The following is a 20379-nucleotide window of genomic DNA, read 5'->3' as shown; positions in this document are numbered from 1 at the left end:
GAGATGCTATCCAAACTTGTGTCTTTTTAAAAAGACTGGATTTACTATTGATCGCATAATCTTTGTACAAACCTCTGGATGAAGCTGTCTGGCCCTCGTCTGGATTTAACTGGCTTCAGCAAAAGATTAGAACACCTTTCTCACTGATAGAGCGCAGAAGCACTGATGGTTGCTAATAGGAGCAGACGTAACCTGCTCATGGCTGGATTTGAAGCAGTTTCACTTGAATTTTATAAATGAGGCTTACTGTGATCCTACCATGTGAATTTTGACTTTAGCCCTTGGAGAACCTGACTCACTCATCACTCACTAGTAACAGTGCCATTAGTACTTATTGTAGCAGTGCCTAGTGACCCCCCAACAAAGAACACTAAAGAAAGATACAGAGTTAAAAAGGGAGTCCTTTAGCCAAAGGGCATACCATTTAAAACAGAGAACTCACTCAGAAAAATGAATAAAACAGGAAGGATTCTTATCCCATTTTATAGGGAAGGGGATGACTAGAGATTTAAAAAATTGCCTACAATTAGACAGTATGCCTGTGACAGAGAAGAAAAATGAATCAATAATTCTGAGTTTCTATCGCCACCAGTACAGCCTTCCAAAACTGATTTCAAGACTTTATTTCTAAATCAAGATCCAACTAACGGTGGACTTCTTTTTTTTTTTTTTTTTTTTTTTTGTCTTAAACCTCTCATTTTTTTTATTTGCATTTCTAGTAGTCCTCACAGTAGCTTATCCTATCTATATACATAACCCACGCAGTATATTACATGATATATCTTGTAGAAAACACAGTCTAAATCAGCTCACATAAACCAATATTCATCTGTTGATATGAAGACAGCAAAGGAAACATATACGGTATTTTCATCCCGTCTCCAAAAGGCTGGGAAAGGATTCAGGGCTTGAAACCCATGTTCAGGTTCTATTCTCACTTGTATTGTTATTCACCTTGAGGAACACCACTAGAAGTGAGAGAGGTAAATCTGCATGAAATTGGAGTTGGGAAAAGAAAAATGAGACCTTTCTTTTCCCTTTTTTTTCTCATAGGCTTTTATAGCTATATCATATATATATAGATATGCTACATATGAAAATACATACACTTATGGCACAATGAAGTACAATTATAAGAAGTCAATTATAGCACTATTTAAAAGGTATATATTTGTGATTTTTTTTAAAAAAAATTAACTTTGAGGAGGAGGAAAAATAGAAAAGATTATGAGTCCATATAGAGAAATATTTCATTTTTTTCCCCTTTGTTTTTGCAGAGTCTTGCCAGCATTCTAAAAAATGTTGACTATTATATTTTTCATTTGCATCTATCATTTTTTCAAAACATAATAAGCCTGCATAGAGAAAATTTCACCAGCTGCAAAGATTGCTAAGAGATTTATGATCTTTAACAGCAAAATGACACAGCACTTTGCAAAGAGCTGATCAGTGACAGTGCTATTTCCTTTGAAAATATTGGACAACCCCTGTTATTTTTCATTTTCTCTAAAACACAACTACTTTCTTAAATATGGATCACAGCATTAGTGATTATTCAACTTACCGGTTACACTGAGTAGCATCAGTATATACAACTGTCCTAAAACTAATGACAAAGAATAATTTATTCTTAGTAAAGGAAAATATTATAGTGCTTTGAGCTATTACATGGTTATAACCTCATGTATGAGTGTGGGAGATTCAGTCATATAGAGCATCTATAGGGCCCTTTGTGCCTCAGGCTCTATGGGGCATCAATTTTAGTAATTGTGCTGACAGTCTAACTCTTCAGCTTTGTTTCTTAAGAAAATGAGTCCCAAGTGCATAGCCATGCTGTGAAGGTGCATATGGGTTCAAGCATGTATGCGGGGACATGTAGACCTATCTTTGTTTGAATCTACCTTTGTTCGAATGAAGGTAGATCATTCCTTCCCCAAATCTTGCATCCGTGGGCATTCTCAACCAAATATGACAGGCAAATAGAGTTCTGAAAGATTTCAGATTCTTAGAGTAATAATTAAAACAGGTATCTGAGAAGAGGAGAGACCCTTAGAGGAAGGACGGCTACAGAAACACATCCTTCATTGGAAATGCAAGACACCATGCAGAAACAAAACTGTCAGAAAGCCTAAGCATGAGAAAAGCTTCTAGTGGGGCTGTTACGGGAGGAATAAAATTCAGGCAAAATTGAATCTAGTGACATTTAAATTACACATTTTTTTTCTATCACTCTCTGTAGTCAATGGGAATGTTATCAAAAGAGTTTTTACTCCAGTTATTCCTACATTCAATGAATATATATCTGTGTTTAAATTAGCCGGTGAAACAACATGGCATCACAGAAGCATTTAAAGTGTGCCTGCCTCTAACCTACATATGTGTATGTAACATAATTTAAAACTAGATAGAAAACCTAAGATACCCATCATTTTACTAATGATTAATGAATGGACTTAGTTATATATGAGTACAATGAAGGTAATAGGGGAATCGGTACTGGGTCAGGAATAACGCAGGTGAAGTTATTGTGTGTTTAAGACATCCAATAATTCAGTGAAGAATTCTGGTTCAGATTCAAGAGGCAGAGGGAATTGCTTTATTTATATTCTGCAACAATATTTTTCCCAAAACATAAAAACTATCCACATTTATTTCCTGCAGTAGGCAAGGTACAAGCTGCATCAACCAGTCATTCGGGGCATCATTATATTCTTCATCCTATATTCAACAAAAAGGGGAAAGGTGGGAATTGACTCCTGTTCCCTGCACTTACCATAGGCATCATAAATGCCTGGCACTAGAAGTTTGCTCCTTGGAAGCTGCCACACTCTTTCCCTCCCCAGAGAATCCCCTTATGTGCTCCCTACCTTTTATGTTCTCAGGGCATGTTCTGGAATTGAATTTGGGTGGAATTATACATTCCGTATGATAATCGCAAGGCAGCGTTTCCAGACGAAGCAACATGCATTGCCATTGATCTCTCTCAAAGTTTTCATTTTCACTCATTGGCTTTGGACTTAGAGTTCATAAGTAACGGAGATCTGATAAGCATAGCAGTAATGAGCTGGATTATGCCTGCAAAACTTTCAAATGTTTTTTGGACCCCTAACAGTAAAATAAATTTAAAACAACTGGAGCCAGACCAAATCCCCAAAGCTGCATTATTGCCAACTCCAGCTGAGCGAAGCAACCACAAGATATGGGATTTTATCAGTCTTTACAAGCTTTTTTAAAAAATACATCCTATAACTATTTGCTTTCCTCTCCTTTTACAAACCTGAACGTCTCATTTTTTAAGCTTTTTGTTTCAGACATGAGGGCTACAAATGAACTTTAATGAAGCTAAATATTTAAGAAATAAGTATCAGAACACTTTTGATAAAAAATCTGAAGAATCAGCAACACTCTAAGACTGTTAAGAGCCTTAATTAAAATAAAGCCATACTATAAAATGTGTTTACATAAAAAATAACATTTACTGCAAAATAATTTTACAGTTACTTTCCATTAGTTCAAAGTTTTGAAAGTGCCAATTCATGCAAGAACTAGATTTATTTACTATTTTAGATAAAAGTATTTCCAAACGTAATTTAATGATACTCCACTTCCAATAATTTACAGTAGAATTATCTATGTGTTTCCTTTAAAGGCGTTGGGATGCTATATTCAGCCAATCTGGAATGGAATATTGATCCTTTTTCTTTGAAAACTCTTCAGATAAGACAATACTAAATAAATATGATTTACTTTCAAAACTGTTTGAGCTGAGGAAAATTAAAATACAAACATCTATCATTTTCAAAAGAAAATACATGATCGGAATCTATCTTGTGAGCTTTATTTTACAAAAAAAAAATTAAATATACAGCTCTTTCTAATCACCTTATAGCCATAAGGAATAAATTCCGTAAGATCTGTGATCAAAGCATTACGCAGGACTGTCTACATGTGTATTTAGCATAACTGGCACTTAAGAATGTTCTTTAAAGAAAGAAAGGTCACTTTTCATTTTTTGTAATATCATTAGATCACTGGGATCATATGTTAATGTCATTACATCCGTTCAAGCAAACAGAAAACTATTTGTTTTAGTTTTTTTGGAATGCTAAATATTTTTTGTAAAATGGATAACAGCAGCTTGGTTAGTGATTACTCAAACAGCTATCAACTCTGAATCACTCTAAAAAAGTTGTTCATACCTTATTTTTTCATTTACATTTCTGTGCTAGATCTTCCTTTTTTGTTGATGGATGATAGCATCATGACTACTAATATTCTCCGATTAAAAGTGCTTTCCATTTTTCATTGCAAAGAACTTTTAATCCCCAACAAATTATCTCTTTGATATGACATGTTCTTTTGAGTTTGGATCTTCAAATTCTTGGAGGTTGTACCTGAAATTATCCCTTCTGTTCTTGCCCAAACAGAATATTTAAAATACGTTGACCTGTTCCCCATTACCTTTGTACTAGAGTAATTTTATTCAGAGTTTAGAAAAGACATTTACAGAAGAACTGACATTGATTGCTCAGATAAGTATTGAACACAAATTTCAAATGAGCTGTGGGAACCGCAGATTCTGTTTCCTCAGGAGCAGAGCAGTACAATGAAATAAGAAGAAATGAAATGACTAGAATTTCTATTCTTTTGAGAGTATAAACTAAAAAAGAAAAACAGTTGGCATCCATACCACTCTTTTTCTATGACTGCTTAGTCATGTAGGCACATAGTTCATTCATTTCTCTCTATCTTGCCCTAAAATTTTATGGGAGCTTTACTTCAGCCACTATATCATTTCAAAATGTCTGCATCATTGGAACAGAGTTTTAACACAGTAAAACGTGCAGTGAACCATTTCTTGCAACGGAATCCTTCAAAGCACGCTTCCCTGAACAGCCTATTCCCTGAAAATGCAGTGTCCGAGATCCACATGGCTCTCACTTTCTGACTTAAGATGCTTTAAAGTGTCAGTTGTTGTGTAAGGTATGTCCAGTCTGTGAATCTTTTTTTTGCTATGTCCTGTATAATCCTTTAGCTCCTTGTGTCCTCTAGTGTCTGTCTATCAACATTGCACAAATTAAGAGATTAAATGAATACTTGTTTCTGTTTTCTGATCTGAAAGCACAGAAAAAAAACAGCTCGTTTAACTTGTTATCCTATAAATTTTATTCTGTATTTGTTTTTACTAAATATTATTTTAATAATGCTAGTTTTAGGATTTTTTGTCAAACGCTGCCAGCAACTGCAGCTGTATTGACAGATACCTTATATATCTTCATACACACATACATATACTATCTATTTATCTGTGCTTGCTGGGGATTTTAGCAGCACATATGTACATTTTACTGTGAAAGTCAATGACAAGACTTGGTAGGAAACGTGTATTATTTTATTACATAGTGAGGCATATTTTCCTCTCATTTCGGCATGCCAAGCTGTCACTGAGGTCCATAAGAGCAGCTTCTACTAATCCTGAGCAAATATGCAGACACAGACTACAGTACTTTATTACAAAATTTGGATTTTAGTCTATTGCAGAAAGATAATATGAATTTTTGCTTCTAAAGATCCATTTGAACCTATATTGTGGTACAGTTCTATGGTTGTATGTTTAGTTTCCATGTTTCAGTACAGAATGCATGGAAAGAAGTGAAAAATGGTTGTCATATCTTATTCTGACGTATTCAATTTAATAAGCCTACTTGCTACTAAAAAGTAGCTTTTGCCACTTCACCAGATTGTTGGGGTATTTATGCGCAATGTTTCTCACATTGAAGCTGAGTTATTTTTATATTTTAAAATGATATATATGGACTGAAATTCAGATTGGCCTTAATATTCTGTGGTAATCTGTAAATTCTAAACTTCCAATTAAAGATTACTGAAAATATAGCTCTTACCTCTTATTATTTAATATCCTCAGATTGTTTACTTCAGTTACTAGATTAAAACCTTGGCTGTGCGAGTGGGATGAGAGCCTTGGATGCTCTGTTCCTTAGATCTTTCCTTACAGTAGGACAAAAGATACGACTTTGGAATTCAGATTCAGTTCCAAGCATAAACTTCACATATCAACTGACAGGTTTTTTTTTGGTTTGAAGCATTCTAAATGAGAAATTCAGCCTGTGACAGACTCTTGGCACAAATTTACCAATGTATAGGCATCAGAAAATGGATTACTAAAATGGGAAGTTTTAGATAAACAATAATAGAAGTTGTACTACACTTCTAGTACAACGCCTTCAGTCAGTTTGTCTTGAGATATTGCAGGTCACTTTACTGCTCATAGTAAACCAAATGTTTTTGGGTTTTCTGACTTACTTCACCTAAACCAGTTAAGCCACTTGACTAAATAAATATGAACTGTTCAGCAAGAATGAAAGCTGTCTAGGATGACACTTCTTGGAATAGAATTTATAAGAGCAATATAAGATTCAGTGATTTTTTTTAGAGATTGCACGAAGAAAGGGAACAGGAGGAAAGATAAAGACTTAGAGAAATGTCAGCCAGACTTGGTAAATGTATTTGATTCTCCGTTGGAGCTGGTAAAGGTTTTCTTCTCTCAGAGTACACGGTACTATTTATTTAACATTTTTTATTTACTATTTAACAGGTGGTTCTGGATACACCAGAAAAACAATATTCATTCTTACAGTAAGATTTATAAATGAGCTAGTTGACGGCAAAGTACTTAATACTTTAATGTACATTACTTTGCAGCATTCTGTCATACCACAACAATACACAGACACATAAATATGGATATTCTGATGACTAAAATAAGTACAATCCAATCCCCAAATTTTAGTGGAAGTGCTTCTGCCAACTGTCCAACAACCAGTAGGTATAGATCAGATCACTCAGCACCGCGGGAATGCTCAGAAGAGTTTATGGTTCTTTTGACCAAATATTATTGTTCTTGATGTTTCTAAACAGCTGAGCTGCTAGTGTGATGACAAAAATCTGAGAAACCAGAAAGTGTGAGTTAAAAACTACAAAGTGTTTATACTCACTCATGTCTCAAACAAACCAACAGGTAATCTGGCTCCTATGACTGACAATGCAACAGGATATAAAGAATATAAAAGATTATAAAGGATCAGGACACGTGCCTCAGTACACAACCGATATTTTCTGCATTGGAATGGACTTGCTGTGTAACCTTGAGCAGGTCACTTAGGTCCACATCCACAAAGTATCTTGAAATCTATTTCAAGAGGCATATAAATCAATTAAGTTTCCAAGTGTCCTGTGTTTTTAACTTCCTAGGTGGAGATTACAGTTCTTTCCTAACAGACAAAAAGGTATCATAAACGATAATAAAGATTATTTGAATACGTATAATACATTTTTATTAATGAACTAGTCCACTCCATGCATAGAATGTTTGACCCTCCCGTACATGCATTACATATGGAAAGGGCAAAAGAGGTCCTACTCTTAATTCTCTGAGTAAAAATGAAATAATCTCATTTTCAACTCCATGATTTTAGGTACTACCAGAAGTTCTTCCTGCTCACTTGATAGTATTCAGCCTTTCGGGTGTTTTTGGAGTGAAGAATCAACTCCCATTGCTATTATTCACAGGCTTTTGTTTTAAAATCTTTATTCCTTTTCTCCCTCCCAAATTTTCTTTTTTTTTTTTTATGAGAGTTTTTTCATTTTATATTGTTTTATTTAGCACATTCAGGCTTTAGATTCCATATAAACATATGACAAACTCAGATCTTTGGCTCCAGAGACTTAACTGCTTCATAGCCTTATATTTCAGTTTGCTTTCATGAGTATAGTCAAATATTTTATTAAATAAACCTTCAACACCAACATCTCCAATGGTGCTTGAATAGATGAACAGTGCTATATCTCACATCTAATTAAAATTAACAGAAGCTTTATAAAATAAAAGAGAGTATGCCAAATCCAAATGGCACTGAATTGACTTTTAGCCCCAGCAGAATGCCATTTTTTTCCCTTAAAATTACTCTTACCTGTATAATTAGCAGGACAACATTAATTGCAGTTAAGATCAAAACAGTGTTTTCAAACCACGTATCTAAATATTCTTCACAACCCTAAGGAAGTACAGATTAACAGTTTTCAAGAATAATCATTTTGGCTCTAGAATTCAGATTTCATATTTATAAGGAGAACATACTGTTAAAACATATATAGAATAAATCTGTGTTTGATGTGATGTGTTCTGATATTCACTTGACAAAAAGTAAATACAACAGTAATGTATATTGCAGAGACTGGCTGTAACACTTTAAAAATGATCTAAGTTATGCAGACTGTTCTTAAGTAAATACATGAGACTTTTGAAGTGGAATGTACCAGAACTTGTGTCTTAATCAAGAGGGACTTTGCTTTTGTAGGAGCAGAACTTAGAGACTACTTTACAAGTAAGTAAAGTTTTCAAGTTTTCCCTGATTCTCATGCATTACGCATCCTGATATTGATGTGCATATATTCCAGATTATAACCTTATATTAAGGATTTACAAATCATTACAGAGCTTAAAATACTTATAAATATAAGTAAATCCTTTCTGTCCTTTTAAGTGATCTTTTAATAAAGAGTTTGTAGCAACAGCTACCAATTCCAAATTGAGAAGCAAAGAGAATTCCATAAGCCTTTCTATTACTTACTGTCCTGTCTTGTCAAAAGAGAACCCCTACTATTCCAGTACTGGAGGGCTTTTACAAAAGAATATTTTTCTCTTTTCGCTCATTTTCTAATATCAAAATGTGATATCTGTGATATCTGACAATCCAGTGCAAGCCAGTCCTCCTATATTAAGGGTGGTAAATCCTGACACAAACTATTTCCTGACAACACATCTTTTATTTTAATGCCTTGCTCATTCCTCTTATCCAGTGAGGTACATGAAGATAATCTGGAAAAGGATAAGAGAGATGAAGACATCACTGACATCCTATATATAAATGACTAGTAATTACAACTGCAGAGATACTGTATACTTCTTACATGCTATTTCTTTCCTTTATCATCACAATATTGCAGAATTGATTTTTTGCGTGCCAGGATGCTTACTACATCATAAACCATTAGTAAACGTCCCTGTGTTACTGATTCTGAGATATCTCCTGTGCCAGTTATCTTGAAGTGTCCTTTATTTATAACTTTCTGTGTGATTGATACCTTTGGAGTAAAGACCAAGTCTTCAGGAAGGCCAAAGGCAAAGCAATGAATATTTTGCATACTTCAGTATCTGCAACGAAGTCTTAGTGGAAAATATGTTCGGTTATTTTTTTTTCCCAAAGTTCATTTAGTGGCAAAAGTTGCATTCTTTCAGCTATGTTCCTATTCCTTACCATATGATATGTTGAATTCCCTGGGACATCACAAAACAATGTCTTCAGACTAGATTTTGTGCACGAACATGGGATCTCACTACTATTTTTTTTATTTTTATTCTTTTCCCACTGGGTGATGTTGTATCTTCCACAGCATTCCATCTAGAATAGAAATTCTGTAAGTTGTAACACCAAAGCTTATGAAAACTGACACACAGATGAATTGCCATCCCACCCAGTGTTAGCCATTTACTTTAGTTGATTAAATTAGCTAGACTATTCCTTTCTATATTTAACAGTAACAGGTTTCTGCAGCCAATGATTTATCAGTGTATGTGTAATTTGTAATGATATGGACTGGACAGCATGGGTCTAAAAAGAGTATGGGCTTAAAATATGCTTTTGAAAGAAACTTTAGAACCTGAGATGGTTCTAAAGCACATACAAGTATAAAAAGTTATTGTAAACTCAGACTAAAGCAAAATGTTTTAACTATCAACTATAGCCTTCACAAACACTGCAATTTATAAAGTTAACACTCACCATGAAGTTCATTAAAAGGTAGAAAAATGCTATGCAATATTTGTTTTTAAATAAATTAAAATAAAAATATAGCCAACCTGATTTAGGATCCTAAATAAATATCAGATTTTGAAAAGTATTTAGTTATTCCTTTGTCACTTCTAACATTATATTTGCAAAAGCTCTCACTTCTTAACAAGAAATCTTTGGAAAGACTTCCTATTCCAAGCTGTGTTTTAGTAGGAAGAGCAGGTAGGAAGAGTTTTCTTGTGAAAATGTGTGCTCATTTCTCATGAAATGTAGCACAAAGACATTAAGGACAAAGCAAATACTAAGCCCCGTTCAAATGTATTGTAAAATAGTCCTTCCCAAGAATCTAGTTCAACACCAGTAATACAAAGCCAAGCCATCAAACAGCTTGGAGGATAGAATTCTTATTGTGCTGGGAATTCCAGCAGTTCTTCATTCTGATTTGGAATGCAACTTTAGAAATATTTCATTTTTGTCAGACAAAAAGTCTCAGACTTACAGCAGGCTTACAGACTGCTAAATACCTCTTTTTTATATTCAGAAATGTCGAACTAAAACATACTGCATCTAATTTTTGGAAAATTAGATAACAAAGATCTGACATTTTTCTGGAAAAAAAAAAGCACTAAAATTTCATTTTAAAAAATCTTTAACCATTACCTTATATTTTACCCAAAGTATATGAAAAATCTAGTTCTTATCTAAAACCAGTCATCATCTCAGGCCTTTTATTTTTCTCATGACAAATACTCATGATGTTGTAGAGAACTGAAAGCAGACGGGTAACACAAAACTTGGGGATGACGGCATTTCATTTAGGATCTGATTACAGTTTGCCTTGACAGGTTTTACGTCATTTTATCCAGCTTATGTACCAACAACAGCACCCTGAGGCCTTCTACCATTTTAACATGCCCCCTCCCTGCATTTTGGGTACTGCCTAGGACAGGCAGCTTCACGGAATTCTGCTGCCACAGCAGTTCAATGAAGCTCCAGCACACCAGCAAACCCTCTAGTCACTCTATTGACATAATGAGGTCACCATTCATCATCATCAGAACCGTGAACACAATAAAAGAAGACCTGATTTTCAAAGAGCAAAATTTAAATATACATTAGAAAGGCATTCATAACCTTATGTTTTTATAATCTTATGTCTAGACATACATGCTTTGTGAGCTACTGGAATCATAAATTGTCTGCAATGTTTATCAAGAACTACATAACTCACCTTCCACAAGAAGCCATAGTAACAGAACCACAACTTGTCTATAGAAGCATATTAAACCATGTTAAGCTGTAAAGCTGCAGTGTTTTTAATTAAAAACTGATGATCCAGAATAAATTTGAAGAGTGGGTAGCGGGCCAAAAAAATTGCTAACAACTTTCAAAATAATTGATCCCATATAAATCCTACTAAAAATTTCTGAAAATTAAAACAAATTGCATGCTGCCATGCCACAGAGGTGATTATGAAGGACAATTAAATGTATGTGTTAAAGTAGTCATCTGCAAACTCACTTGAAGCTGTAAGAATAAGTCCTGAGAAAGTTTCACTGCAGTACCTATCTAAATGCTCTTAGTAGGAGCTCTGCTTTGACTTCATGCCAGCTTTACTTGTCCACGGTTCAGGTTTAGTCTTCAGACCTAAGCAGATGCCGTGTTTTATGGTATCTGGCACTTCTCATGAAATTAAAAAAATTATTCCTGTTTTCAGCTGCAGTGAACTAGAACTGTATCTGCTCCTACTCACATTTAAAAGGCTAATCTCATCCATAGCATTGTAAGAGCAAGTAATTTGCCGACTTACACCAAATATTAGCATCACGTCCTAAAGAATTAGTCCTCTACTAATGAATTTATTTATTAAAGTAGGTTTTCACCAGTAGGCGCATTTTCTGGTTAATCTCATTTTTTTTTCTTACATTGTGCTGCACTGCATTCAGAATGTTCCACACAGGTTCCTTCTCGGCCAGACTCTTATTCCCATGTTCAGAAATAACATCATCAATTTTGTTGTTCCATTGATTATGGACCTGTCCATAAATATTTATAACATTTAGTATGCATACATCGATAAGAGTTGGATAGGTAGTGAATAGTCTTTAATCTTTTATTGACCTTCAGCTTTCTCCAAGGGTCACTTGCAAACATCACCACTCTAATTCACTTGCAAAGTGTGATCTGGTTTCATTACAAAATCAGAAAACATGAAGCTTCCTCAACTCATTCCAGTATATAGTTATCCTAACACCAAAATTGAAAAGCCTGCACTGTGAACGGTGACATGTTACCATCATTTATTATACTCCAGCACCACTTAGTTAAGGTTGTGATTACAGCTGATATAAAATACATATAGCTTCAATCTTTCAACTATTTTTCTTAGTACAAAGATTCCAGAATGCATAATTCCTGAGAGTTTAAATCTTTTAATATTAAAGCACGACATAAAACAGGGACAACTTCATTAATTAACATTTAATCAAGACTTTTTTATACAGATTTAGTGAGATGGAGTAAAACTAACCTATTTTTGTCATATTCTGCCTAAATAGGAGCAGGATTTAGAGAATCTTATGAACATTATGAGACCAATATCGCAGTCTCAAAACACAAATTTAGGATATTTGGAACACGAAAGAAGCAGGATACTATGGAAGAGAAGACTGAGAGGAGATCTGTAATATGCGTATACCTAAGAGAAGAATATAGGGAGGATGGGGCCAAACTCTTCTCAGTGGTGGCCAGTGATAGGCAACGGGTAGTAGCTACAAGTTGAAACACAGGAAGTTCCCTCTCCTTGTGAGGAAGAGCTTCTTTACTGTGAGGGTGACAGAGCCCTGGAACAGGCTGCCCAGAGAGGTTGTGGAGTCTCCTTCTCTGGAGATCTTCAAAACCCTCCTGGATGCCACCCTGTGCCACATGCTCTAAGTGTCCCTGCTGGAGCAGGGGGGTTGGACTAGATGATCTCTAGAGGTCCCTTCCAACCTTAAACATTCTGTGATTCTGTGAATACAGTCATTTGCAGCCATAGCTATGTACAGTACAGCACTACTTATTTTTGTGTCCTCTTAAAAAATATATACACACATACAGATGTTCCTGACACTGTTGATTATAGGTGCCTGCTTTGGAAAAGTTTGTTTTGTGGCAAATCAGCAGGAAAATATATATATATATATAAATGCATTTCCATGCATTTTCCATGCCCTCTTTCATGCTGTAAGAAGCATGTTCTAATTTGGCAGATTCAAACAAAGGTGATACAGCATACAATGAAGGCTGACTATTGGAATTTTTTAATATACTGCAAGATAATATTTTGAAATTAACAACAAATCCATTTATCCATTTAACAAATCACATACCTCTTCTTTCTTCATAAATGTCAGCACTAATACTGCAAAGTGGGTGCCAAACACCAGGACTTGAAAACTCATAAACTGAAAAAATGTGCACAAATTATGTATAAACATAATATTAAACAAGAGAACAAAAACTTAAAAAGAACCAGAAACTCTAGAAATATTATCCTGCCTTTGTTATTTAGAGCCCTTATTTAGAGTCAATGCAGAAAAAGTAAGAAATATTTTCTCCTAAAAGCCCTCAGAAAGCTCAGTTACATCATTGTCACTGTGACTAAGAACGAGGTATCAAATGGAAATTTCAGAATTTAAGGACAGAACCAGTAAGGAAAGAACAAAAAGCAATGCACCATTGGAAAAAAAAATCCTCTTTGATTTGTCAATAGGAACTTAAAAACCTCATGCATAGCCAAAAACAGAGATTTACAAAAGAAACCCAAAAGCTCATAGACTTTTCTCATCTCCACTAAAACCATTTCAGACAGCTCCAAAGAAGCTGGAAAAAAAGACACTTCTTTTTCATCATCTAATAAAATGAGGTAAACATTAAAAAAAAGAGGTAAACATTATAAATTAAAGAGGTAAACATTGAATGACTAGGGCAGTAGCAAGAAGGAACGGGAGTCCTCATACTAAGACCTAGACTCCTCCCACTGCTGTACCTACCGATACTTGTAGTGTAATAAGTGACTAGGTAGAACAGCTCTCTGCTGCTGTGTTCTTATAGTGTAAAAGAGATACAGTACTAAACAAAAGTGGCAATAAGAGACAAAGAATTAAAAGTGTAATCAAAGCGATCATGTGAACATATGATTACAGATATATTATATAACATAGCACTTATATATTTGTATACATAATTACTGTATAATTTTAAATTAAGAACAGAATTCATCTCTTAACAAGCAAGTATAATATGTAAACATGGAGTACACAAGAAAATGTAGAGTGGCAATATCTCTCCCTATTTGGCTAAAATCCTGCTATTTAATCATACCCTCTCTTTGTATATGAGCATCATATTGTTGCAACTTGTGCTTTCAAACAGATATTTTAGGCCAGTTTTTCTTTTACTTGTTCAGCCTATACTAACTCCTCATACTTTCAGTTCAAAATAAACTTTTGCAAATCTAAACTAATAAACACAGTGGTTCAAACTTTTGTTTCACCAAACTGCAATTGTTTTGTCATGGGAAACAATCATGCTATGACATGGAAGGCTCTGATTGTTTTCAAATCTCACTGGAGGCAAGATTTTATTAAAACATCTTTCTATCAGCAGATTTCTTAAGCACTATATGTGAAAATCGTATCAGGAAAGATCAGGACAGGATCAAAGAGGTCTCATACACACAAAATTTGCTGTCATTTCATTAGAAAATTGGAATATGACTTGCACTTACTGTAACAAGCAGACATTTGATTTCCTTAACACTTCCAAGGAATCCCATGGCTGATATAAAAGTTATGATAGATCCAATTCCAAGGAACATAAAAGAAACATATGCTACTAGCTGTTTATCACCTGAAGAAACTGCAATACAATGTATTTATGCTGTCACTTTTTATTTGAGACTTCAAGAAAAGTTACACCATAAAAACGATTAAATTTTTGTTATGTCATTACTGAAGAGATGAAAATAATAAATTGGTGACAGGACATTATTATTTAAGGTATCTACAGTCAGAGAAAGAAAAAGATATATGTTCATAAATTCAGTTTGCGTAACAACATATTAGACGTGAGCAAAGAAAAATTTAACTGAACAATATGAATGACTCCCAATGAAGTCAGAGAAAAATTAAAATTTCATAGATTTTCTTTGTTCAGCAAAAATTAGTAGCACTTGTACAGTTCCTTCATGGACACAGATACATTTTTCATTAAATCCAGGCTTGGATTCCAAACAAGTCTCCCTCCCTTTCCATTTTAATTACTGCTGCAGAGATATGGAAAGTACGTGGGCTTTTTACCACTGTCGTCTCACACGCCTTGTCCCAAAATTACCTCCTGGCTGGGAGAACCGATGCTCCTTGGCACAATTGCAGGCAATTGTTTAAGAGTATGGCTGTTGTTAATAATGACCCAAAACTTATTTCTCCATGAAACAATTTCTTAAACACTCAGGGAAAAGCATGTGTCTAAATGAAGGGGCTGAAGCTCCGGGTGATGTCCATTCCACCCAAGTATCTGCTTTAATGATCTACAATCATGCTGTAGATCAAACACATTCTGATAAATTATGTAAAGAAAAAAATAGAACTGTTTTATTTTTCAGGGATTCATCAGTAAGCCATACCAAGTGAATCATAAATATATAAATTGTAGATATGCTATATTTTTCCCTTTTCTGATAATTATACTGTATAATGATGGAAAATATACACAATTAAAAAATAATCTATGCATTTCAATCCAATACTGCCACCTGGTGAAACAAAATTATTTAGCTGCTTTGGTTTTATTGGTATATGATGCAGTCATACAAATATACATATGTATATATATATATATATATGTGTGTGTGTGTGTGTGTTTATACTCACATAGCATACTGAATAAATTGTTTCTATCATATAAAAGCCAAAAGCCAAATTGCAAAAGCACAAGACCCAGAACCTGGAAATAACAAAGATTGTTTAAATTTAAACAATTGAAAAATATTTCATATTAAGCTGCCAAACAATCAAAATAAAAATGGATTTTTACCAAGAAAATTCCATTGAAGATGTTTAGAAAGTATTTCTGTATCAATATTTTATCTCTTATTTTCATTCTTCTGATTTTTGAATCACAACTGAAAATAGAATCATATATTAGTCAATATGAACGAATTACTGCAGGGCTTATTTATTTCAGATAATAGGTACATTTTTATATATGTAAGCAGTCACCTGACAAACTGAGAAAAAATTGGCAGCATCAAGAGAAACATCAACATGCTGTTAAGTCCTGATTTTCTCTAATGTTGTATTGTGCACGTTTTATTTTCCACCCTTTTTCTTTACTAGTTAAGATGTTTAGGGGCAGGATGTACAATCTATATTCAAGAGATGGCAAGCATTAGACAGCCTGTTGTACACCTGTCCCAAAATTCTTAAATACATTTAGCTTATTAATTTTTAATGACACTGTCTGAAATATACAAGCCTTATTGTGTCACATGGCTTGATTCAAATTTTGTTGAAAGTAGCAGAAACAGTCAAATGATTTCAATAAGAGTTGGCATACAGTTCTAGTAAAGTCATGAAAACTGTCTAACTATCAACTGTAGTTTCCTAAGCTCAGGAGTACCCTTTTGAAGTGAATCTCCCAGTCATCCCTACTTACTTACTTTCTAACTGCTTTTGTTGCAGAATGTAGTAGGTGAAAAACCTGGATTCCTTTCAAACGCAACCAAACCAAAAGATGTGCTCCATCGGTGATCAAGAGCAAATGGGCCTTCAGTCAATTAAGAACAAGTCTCCAGGTAATACAAAGAAAAATCCTCTGAAATACAAAGAAAGCATACATGACAATCTCATTTCCAACTGCAAGACTCTATCGGTTATATTAGTGTGCTGTAACCCTTGCAAACATAGACAGAACCCTTGTGAATTCATGCAGACATTTTATAATTCGAGCAGATTTTTGCATATTTCAGCAGTACAGATTGCCTTACATTTTAAACCCACAGAACTTTTTTTTAAAAAAAAAAAAATTATTATTGGATTCCATAGCATGTTATAGACCTATTGAAATTCTTATCTAGGAAACTCATATATTTGTGCCCTGCCTCAAGTTGCCTTTCCCCTAGTCTTATGTCTTCTGTAAATATACTCCAGCAATCTTGTCTCCCTGCCTTTGTGATACAAAGTGAGAAAACTCAGAGTGTTAGAAAATGATTTTTACAAATACAGCCTACTGCAATTGCCCTACACTTACGAACCTCTCACACACACGCAAATGTGCATGCACATGTGCACATAACCGGTATGGGCATGCTCCTCAGAAAATATGTTCTAATATAAAGATATATCAGCATGTAATGTTTGAAAGAAAATTCTGTGGAATTGTATAAAGTTCTTGTCTTTTATCAGAATTACCACAGATAGACTGCAAGAAGAAGTTACGTCTTCTGTTACTCACAAAAAAAAAAAAGGGGACACAGATGAAGCTTCTATAATTAAAATATATCTCTGATTAACAATTTCACTCACACACCAAATTTGTTTGTTAATAGAAAAGATTCGGCAAACACAAGCTTTTGCTTTCCTTTTCAAGATTCTCACTTGTGGATTATAAAACTTTAGCTATAGGATCGCAGAGGGAAGAAAATTACAAGCTTATCAAAATAGTTCATAATGGATTTGGGTCTATAACGCATCATGTAAATTTATGAAGCATATTAGACAGTGAAGTAATTATGCAGTTGCAATGCTTTATTTTTGGGGTACTTTAATAACAATTACATTTCTCTCACATTTTTCCTCTGAAAGATACAAATATGATCTTCATAAAACCATGTATACTGCTTTTATGTACTTCATAAGAAACTCCTTACTAGCTCTGAATATTTCCATCTCATTTTAAAGAGGACAATCCTATAATGGTATCTCTTCCTTAAGTACCTCTTAAACACATATCTACTACACAGAAGTTTTCTTCTGTTGATCCTGACTTACTTCCTGGTTGCATGTCTACAGAAACATCTTTTTCCCTAAGCTCTGTGAATTGTCTGATAAACGTATTATGCAATATCTGTGGTTTCCAACCACCATGACGATAGTGTAACTCACATTAGAAAACAAATATCAAGTGTACATTCATCTGTGTTTTACTGATTTTTTTCTTACTTCTAAGTGATCACACAAATAATTTTTCTAGTTATATGATTCTATAAATTATTTGACATCACAGGATGGATTTCAGGTGTAAAAGCATTCATAGTTTAAAGATTTTAACAACTTATTGATATATAATGCAAGTGAGAAAATGTTAATTTGTTGTCTTTGAATGCAGCATCTTGAGTTTGATGGAAGTCACCGTGAGATGGAAAAAAAAATCCTATAATCTCTGACAGTTTATCTGAATAGTTAATACCCCCAATATTCACAAAAGTGCACTTTTCTATTTAAAATGCATCCATCCAACTTTCAGCTTTTTTTTCCCCCTGTTATACCTGTGGCTGTGGCTTTGTACTCCTAATCTGGCCTTTAAAATGTATTCACTCTGTCCCAATTCCCAATTTATTTTTTGCTAGACTAAGTTAACATGGACTATTTAATTTAAAAAAAAAAAGGCAAAAAAAAGAGCAAATCACATAGCTATTCACTTTTTCCCTCACTTTACACGCAGAAATTGCATTAGATCTCTCTCTCTCTTTTTTTTTTCCCCCTGCTCTGTTTGCAGTGAAGTATGTACTTGAGTTGCTGGGCTGCTGTGGACTCTCTAATCCTTCTCAGATTAATTAGTCCTAGAACAGAGTTTTCCAAATCCCTTGAATTTGGTAGGTCAAATTCCCAGACTGAAATTAAAACACCCTTTATTTCCAGCTGCTGAGGGGACCCAAATATGTTAAAACAGAAAAACAGAAAAGATAACTGCCCGGTTCATTTTTCATGAAATATGCCTCTCTAATAATAATAATAATAATGGGGGGGGGAGGTATTTTAATCTACCTCTAAGATAATTTATCTATTTTATCTTCTGTCTCCTTTTATGCTCTTTTGCCAGGCAGATAAACTAGGGTGTTCCTGAGGTAAGAGCTGGTGAGGACACAGAGGAACATCAGCCTTGTGTTAGTTCACCTTACCTCAAAGGAACAGTAAGGAACCCAGTCCGTCACATAGATAACCAGCCAAAATAAATATTTGTGTTTTAAATATTTCTCCGGCTACGGCTATACTTTTGGTTCACTTTTCAAGCTATTTAGGCAGTTACTTTTAAACCCCCTCGGTTGCAAAATCCTGAATGTTGACGACTGAAGAAGAATTACAGAATTAATGTATTTTTAAACTTGTGCTTCCTGGACACCCCTATTAAAATAAAATAAAAATATAAAATATGAAATTAAACAATAAAATAAAATGATATAAACAATAAAAGCCCCGCCCCGCGGAGCCCAAACCGGCAGCTCCTCACTAGTTTGGCTCCCGCCGCTCGCCATCGGCGTCGCTTGTTTCCCGTTGCCGTGGTTACCGGCGGTGCAGCCAGGCCGTGGGGAAGCGCTCGCTGCCTGCGCGCAGCGCCCGGAGCGGGGAGCGCCGCGGGATTTCGAGGCGGAGAGAGACGGGGGGGTCTCCGGGGGCGGCAGCGCCGGTAGCAGCGCGGCTGAACGGGAAGTGAGTAGCCCGCTGGAACAGGTTGGGGAGCCCCACGGGGTGGGAGTGCTCCAGTGGGGGGGAGGACTACAGCTCCCAGGATGCCGAGGGCGGCGCCCATCGGCCACGCGCGCCCGTGTCCCGCGGTGCATGCTGGGAGTTGTAGTCCTACCCCGCCGCGGGGCGCTCGGTGTTCCGCGAGAGCTACCTGGTACTCTGAGTCCTCATTATGCAACTATTTTGGCAAACTGAGTGTTGAAAGATATGTGTGTGTGTACATATATGTGTATGTATGTATATATACACATACAGTATACTCTCTATGTGTGTGTGTGTATATTTGTGTGTGTGCATATGTATATTATTTCTTTTTCAGTTCTCAGCAGGTATTAAACTCACATGTGAGGCATGGTGTGCTGCACTGTTACCATCCACAAGGACTAGAAAGCAGGCAGAGGTTTTTTAATATTACAGTTTGGTTACACCTATAAAACTCATAGAATCAACAATATCATAGGGATTTTCTTACCACAAACTAACCTTTGTTCTCTTCTCTCTCTCTTCTCTTCTCTTCTCTTCTCTTCTCTTCTCTTCTCTTCTCTTCTCTTCTCTTCTCTTCTCTTCTCTTCTCTTCTCTTCTCTTCTCTTCTCTTCTCTTCTCTTCTCTTCTCTTCTCTTCTCTTCTCTTCTCACAAAGTGTTCTTCAGAACAAACTTCTGCTGTTCCTTTTCATGGTTTAGGTCTATGGTTGAATAAACGTAGGTTGGAGTACTCTTACACTGATTGAACGTGCTCTTTGGTTTATGTGGGGTTAAAAGCTAATGTTTTTTTTTGTG

General features: G+C 35.1%; 1 protein-coding gene across 1 annotated transcript; it reads right to left on the bottom strand.

Annotated features, from left to right (window-relative positions):
- Positions 1-6891: 6891 nt before the first annotated feature.
- On the bottom strand, positions 6892-16016 carry TSPAN19 (tetraspanin 19). The gene is made up of 8 exons (XM_088532955.1): positions 15951-16016; positions 15788-15860; positions 14644-14774; positions 13244-13318; positions 11798-11908; positions 9339-9482; positions 7992-8075; positions 6892-6966 (listed from the first exon to the last, which is right to left on the bottom strand). The coding sequence occupies exons 1-8, from the start codon at positions 16014-16016 to the stop codon at positions 6892-6894; spliced, it is 759 nt and encodes a 252-aa protein (XP_088389081.1).
- Between the last annotated feature and the right edge of the window lie 4363 nt (positions 16017-20379).

The sequence above is a fragment of the Tinamus guttatus genome, unplaced genomic scaffold (genome assembly GCF_059628265.1).
Source record: "Tinamus guttatus ecotype Peru unplaced genomic scaffold, ASM5962826v1 Tinamus_guttatus_pri_ptg000472l, whole genome shotgun sequence".
Classification (NCBI taxonomy): domain Eukaryota; kingdom Metazoa; phylum Chordata; class Aves; order Tinamiformes; family Tinamidae; genus Tinamus; species Tinamus guttatus.
This window is presented reverse-complemented; position numbering and strand designations above follow the sequence as displayed.

What these genes read in the sequence shown, in the direction of transcription:
- TSPAN19 (XM_088532955.1), bottom strand. Translation starts at nt 16,016, where the DNA reads ATGAAAATAAGAGATAAAATATTGATACAGAAATACTTTCTAAACATC. An exon ending in TCTTCAATGGAATTTTCTTG is followed by an intron (nt 15,861 to 15,950) that starts GTAAAAATCCAT and finishes TGTTATTTCCAG; the next exon opens with GTTCTGGGTCTTGTGCTTTT. An exon ending in CATTTATGAAGAAAGAAGAG is followed by an intron (nt 11,909 to 13,243) that starts GTATGTGATTTG and finishes ATTTATGGACAG; the next exon opens with GTCCATAATCAATGGAACAA.